Source organism: Setaria viridis, chromosome 7 (genome assembly GCF_005286985.2).
Source record: "Setaria viridis chromosome 7, Setaria_viridis_v4.0, whole genome shotgun sequence".
Classification (NCBI taxonomy): domain Eukaryota; kingdom Viridiplantae; phylum Streptophyta; class Magnoliopsida; order Poales; family Poaceae; genus Setaria; species Setaria viridis.
In genome coordinates, this window is record NC_048269.2 from 20,423,942 (window position 1) to 20,429,941 (window position 6,000).

The window sequence follows — 6,000 nt, forward strand, 5'->3', positions numbered from 1 at the left end:
CGGGTTGATCGACGTCCTAATTAGGGATAAGTCAGACAATGAATTTATATTGCGTGGTCAGCTACCGTACGTTCTAGCTCTGCTTACGTACGTTGCGCGATCGCCAACACAATGGCGCAATGCGGCTCTGGAAGCCTGCATGCGAAACACGAGACTCGGGTGGACTAGCAGCCTGCCGGCTAGCTGCCGCTCTTAAGTTCCGAGGGAAGGCTGGTCATCGCGGCACGCGAACCTGCTCTGCACCCACACGCAACAAGTGCCACGCGACGCACCAGCGCACCTGCAGGCGTGCGGGCGGAGGCTACACATGGCCTCGGCGGGCAGGACGGCCACTGCGGCGGCGGTGCCGGAGGATGTGCCCCTACGTTCCAGCGCCGCGAGGCCGATGCCGGCCGTCGGAATGGGCACGGCGTCGCCGACCCCCGTGGCGCACGAGGCCACCAAGGAGGCGGTGCTGGCGGCCATCGAGGTGGGGTTCCGCCACCTCGACACCGCCTGCATGTACGGCACGGAGAGGCCGCTCGGCGAGGCCGTGGCGGAGGCGGTGCGGCGCGGGCTCGTCCAGTCCCGGGAGGAGCTGTTCGTCACCTCCAAGCTGTGGTGCACGCAGAACCACCCGGACCTCGTGCTCCCCTCCCTCCGGGAGACCCTCAAGTAAGATTATTCCCGGGCCGATTGATGTGAAATTTCTGAAAACTAATCTTTCCTCGTGCGTGCCGTGGGAGCAGGAACCTGCAGATGGAGTACCTGGACCTGTACCTGATCCACTGGCCGGTCTCCATCAAGCCCATGCCAATAACTTTCCCGAACAAGAAGGAGGACGCCGTGCCGTTCGACGTCGAGGGCGTGTGGCGCGCGATGGAGGAGTGCCAGCGTCTGGGCCTTGCCAAGGCGATCGGCGTCAGCAACTTCACCACCAGGCACCTCGACAAGCTCCTGGCCGTCGCCACCATCCCTCCCGCCGTGAACCAGGTGGAGCTGAACCCGGCGTGGCAGCAGCGCACGCTGAGGGCCTACTGCGCCGAGAAGGGCATCCACGTCGCGGCGTACTCGCCGCTGGGAGGTCAGAACTGGTCCGGATCCGGGGAAGGCAACGCCGTGCTGGAGTCCGAGGTGCTCGCGGAGATAGCCAAAGCAAGAGGGAAAACCGTGGCACAGGTACGCGGCTAGTCCATGTTGACTTCGTTCATCGTCATCCCTGAAGTGCGGCGGCGCTCCGATCCGGTTGTTTGGTCCACGACTCCATGCTTCGTTTTCACTTGCCTACTCAATGTTGTCCAGGACCCTATAATTTTTTGTTGAGACTGATAGGGTAACTGCCGCCGCCGCTTGTACAGCGTCATTGCTAGCTCTGGTCTTTGTTCTATCCCTTTGTGTTAAATATTCTCCTTTGTAACACCACTATTCCCTCTCAGGTGTCGTTGAGATGGACACATGAGCAGGGAGTGACTTGGATCGTCAAGAGCTACAACAAGGAGAGGCTCGAGGAAAACATCGACATCTTCGGCTGGGAGCTGACCGATGAAGACCGGCACAAGATCAGCCAGATCCCGCAGAAGAAGTGTGTCACGGCTACAGCCCTGTTCTCGCCGGAGGGCGAGTTCCCGTCGGTTGGTCTTTCGGACATGGACATTGTAGAGGAATAGGTATACCGATGAAGGAAAATGGCCTGCCTTTGTGTCTCTACATCTGAATAAAAAAAGTCCACTGATGTGTTCATGCCCTTCACTTCGTCCTACTGAAATCTGGTGACGCTGACAGTTCAGTAAAGATTGTAACCGCCGCCATTTTCGGACGTGCACACATCTGGGCGTTTGTGTGGCCCATTTAGGGCGGACAGCCGTTTGTCTAAACTGGGCTAGGCTTCTCGGAGAATCCAGCCCAAAATCACAGAGCTCGTGCGTGTGCGTGCTACTCGGACAGTACTGGTCTGGTAGTTTTCTGACTGAAATTGGGACAGTTTCGTTCACTTTTGTCCTCCTTTGTTTAAAATCATAAACTTTCATAGAGAACAGGAGGCCTCACATTCAAATTACTGCTAACCCATGTCAATTCTCAAACAAGGCTTGTGGAGCGTAGGCTCCACATGGACCACATACATTCACAACCATCCTCACATTCAGACCACAGGTCAACAACTCAACAAACAAGTTAGTTCCGTTCCAGAATGCACTTATCAAACCAAATGGTAACAACTAGCCAAGCACACACCAGAGTTTTCTTAAGTCTGCGGCAACACTGCATCTTACATCAGACTAAACATTTCAATGAGCTGACTGCATAGAAAAAAAATATTCTAGCCGGTAAATTTGATCACTTCGACTGAAAAGGAATAGCTAGCCAAGCACAGGTCCAATGCAGCATCCACCTTCTGGCTTCTAGTCAGAACTCAGAACCAGCAGCATGGCACAAAAGCATCTAGAACGTGCAGCTTATTCAAATGCATCTAGAACATGCAGCTTATTCAAATCCCTGCAATCAGATTAAGAGTGAGAAATCATGATTGCCACACTAGCTAAACCATTAAGCTCAAAGCTGTATATGATTGGGGGGAAAAAGTGAAAGTTGGACATACAATCTGTTTGCTTTGGAGCTATAGGTGTGGTGTGCAACACTATGGAAACAAATATGTGGATCCTTAATGCTCGCATCATGATCATATAGTTAGGGGAAAGTCCATACTGCTCAAACTATCCAAAGATCAACTCCTACAGTCTCAACTACGAACTGGTTGAGTTATCCCCTAGTTGTAGCTACGAAGAAAAGGAACATTGTACTTTGCATAAATCACCGAATCTTGGGATATAGATTAACTGATTTAGTGCTACTAGCCAACCATTGATTGTGCATGCTTTACAATATTGACAGTGGTTGCTAAAATGATGGAAATCATCCTTTCTCATATCACCAACAGGCAAAAGGTAGCAACCATGACTGTTGTTTAAACCACATAAAGCGAACCCAGAAATCAAAAGGTCATGCATGCACACTATAAAAAAAAACAAGTGAAACACTTGCTGTTCTCATCCAGGATGGCTATCTACATTTTTTTTATAAGGGATGGTTCTCTACATTTAAAATTATAACTACGAGTTTACTGAGCTATGCAGATAATTGGAAAGGCATTACTATAGTCTATGTGTCGGTGTTTTATATCCGGCAACCTACCGAGGGGTATCCCGAGGTAGTAGATTGGTCGGTGGGGGATCGCCGGATCTGGAAGTTGATGGTAAAAGCGAGGACACAAAACACATATTTATACAGGCTCGGGCCACCAAAGTAGCGTAATACCCTACGTCCTATTTGGGGTGTTGTATATTGCGCCCTGTACTTGCGTGTTGTTTGGTGTTGAGGATTTGGTCCTCTGTTATGGTTCTATGTGATCTTCGTCTACCGATCTAGGGACCCATGCCCTCCTTTATATACTTAGGGGGTGGGATTCCTAGGAGTTCTAGTAAGGTTACAGGGTATGAGTCTTAGTAGGATTATAGGGGAATCCTAGTAGGAGTCCGTCTTCTTCCTTCCTTGCGGGTATTGGGGATTTATCCCCGACAAGCCCCCAAGCGCTTTATAGTCGAATGCAGCAGTCTCCGAGTACTTTTCAGATCCTCGTCGAGTAGTTTAGTGCTTCTCGAGTACTTTGTCTGGCTGAATCTTCAAAGTTCTTCAAAGTTGCCATGAAGCTATGGTGCACTCAAGCCCTTGATCATCTTGATTTTGTAATCTTCATCTTTGCTGACATGGAGGGCAGCGGAAGTCGCACTCCATATGGAGTATCCTCCGAATCTTAGGTTGAATCGAAAAATCAGGCTGAGGGTCAATAAAATCTTGAATCTTCTTTCATCTTGAAAAAATCAACTATTCGGTGTAGCTTATCAACCCCGAGCCTTGAAATGATTAAATAATCAATCTAAGGGTCTAGAGAGTAGTTTTGCGGTGTCACGCAAGTCATCATCTAAGTAGTTTTGTGGCGTCCAACACCGAGCTTTTAGGCCAGGTGAGCTGTAGGAGCCATGTTGAGTAGTTATTGGCGCCCAGCCCGAGCCACTAGAGGTATTCTGAGTAGTAATTGGCGCTTAGCCTCCAAGTTTGGAAGCTACCTGAGCTATTGGAGGTACGCTGAGCATCCTGGAGAGTCGACTCTGAAGCTTGACTTGAAAAAGAGATGCATACATTATATAGCATATTTGTAGAATACTGAAACTACTGAAATTTATTTAGTGATAAATGTAAATATTTTGTGTCGTGCTCTTGTTTTGGTCATATTTCTCCTAAGTAGTTAGCCTGTTACGTTTAGACTCTCAGTCCCTGTTTAGCCATTGCCTCTGCGTGTGAGATCTTTGTCTCGTGTACGCGTATTGACACTGCTTCTACGCGTTTGAGATCTCTGTCTCGTGTACAAGTCCTAGCATTTAGGCATGACAGAAGATCCGAGGCTTTCACATATTAAGGCGTGTTCTACTCGAGAACATTAGTGACCATTAAGAGTAGATATTGAAAATAAGTAGTCAACATTGCAACAAAAAGACTGCATGATTACACATAGAGAGTTTTCTTTCCTTCGGCGAGGAGAGCGTGTGTTGTTGCACACATGATTTGTACCTCCTTAGGGTGTAGCCGTTGTGCGCCTTCAGCACTCAGTGCACTAAATCCGTGGCCATAGCGTCCGAAATTTGATGTACCAAGTCTGTTGGCGGAGCTTCCAGAACTCAGTACACAAAACTCGTGGCTATAGCCTCCGTAATTCGGTGTACCAAGCCCATTGCTGTCGGTTAACATGCCCCAGAAATAATTAGCAAAGTGTAGCTCTGGAGGGTAATTTCTATCGAGAGGTGTACACAAAAAAGTACTCGGCGCATTGCCCTGCATGCGGAAAACAAGCCGAAAAAATTATTGAAATAATTAGAAAATGTGACTTAGCTTGATTCATGGACGATTGTCGATGAAGCTGCGGCAGTCATCGATGAAATCGCGATGGTTGTTGATGAAGCCGACTAGTCGGAGTCGATTTTGACTGGTTGTCGATGGTGTGAAGCCTGCTCCGACTAATTTTTAGTCAAGATGAGTAGTTTCGCTGGCGTGTACAACTCTTGTGTGCATCCCGCCAAGAGCTTGGCACCTTATGGTACGTAGTTGGTGCACTCGTAGTGGATTTACACCAAATTTGACGTCAGTCTGAACTTGCGTGCGATGCTTGAATAGGTTGTGAGATGATCTTGCTGCTAGGAAAATACAGAACCGTACTCCGACTTAGCCCTCGAGTAGAAAAATTGCATCGGCTAGCTATTACTGATCGACTCGGATGCGGAGTCCAGGAAGTTGATCTCATGGTGGCGCGACGAATCCAGTCAAAGCTCGCGGTAAAGATAGCGGTGTTGTTACACTGAATATATTAATCTTAATAACAGAGGGTCCTTCAAGCTCACCCCGTGATCTTGACAATCACCCCTACCTGGCACACCAGATGTCGGTGTTTTATACCCGGCAACCTACCCAGGAGTATCCTGAGGTAGTAAATTGGTCGGTGGGGAATCGCCAGACCTGAAACTTGATGGTAAAAGCGAGGACACAAGACACAAATTTATGTAGGTTCGGGCCACCATAGTAGCGTAATACCCTACGTCCTATTTGGAACGTTGTATATTGCACCCTGCGCTTGCGTGTTGTTTGATGTTGAGGATTTGGTCATCTGTTATGGTTCTATGAGGTCTTCGCCTACCGATCTAGGAACTCATGCCCTTCTTTATATATCCGGGGGACGGGATTACTAGTCGGTTATAAGGTGAGAGTCATAGTAGGATTACATGGTATGAGTCATTACAAGGGAATTCTAGTATGAGTCCGTCTTCTTTCTTTCTTGCGGATACTAGGGATCTATTCCTGACACTATGGAGCAAGGGATCAAGGCACGGTCAAATACAAATTATAATGAAACTTAAATTAGATTTCAGAAAATAGTAATGCACTGTTGAGCAAGACATAAAGCAAATAAAGAGTTAT

At 48.3% G+C, this 6,000-nt stretch overlaps 1 protein-coding gene across 1 annotated transcript; it reads left to right on the forward strand.

Moving 5' to 3' along the window:
* The first annotated feature begins 191 nt into the window (after window positions 1-191).
* On the forward strand, window positions 192-1,723 carry LOC117863541 (NAD(P)H-dependent 6'-deoxychalcone synthase). Its single transcript, XM_034747319.2, has 3 exons — window positions 192-654; window positions 729-1,158; window positions 1,416-1,723. Exons 1-3 carry the CDS (start codon window positions 308-310, stop codon window positions 1,644-1,646), a joined length of 1,008 nt encoding a protein of 335 aa, XP_034603210.1. The 5' UTR covers window positions 192-307; the 3' UTR covers window positions 1,647-1,723.
* The last annotated feature ends 4,277 nt before the right edge of the window (window positions 1,724-6,000 follow it).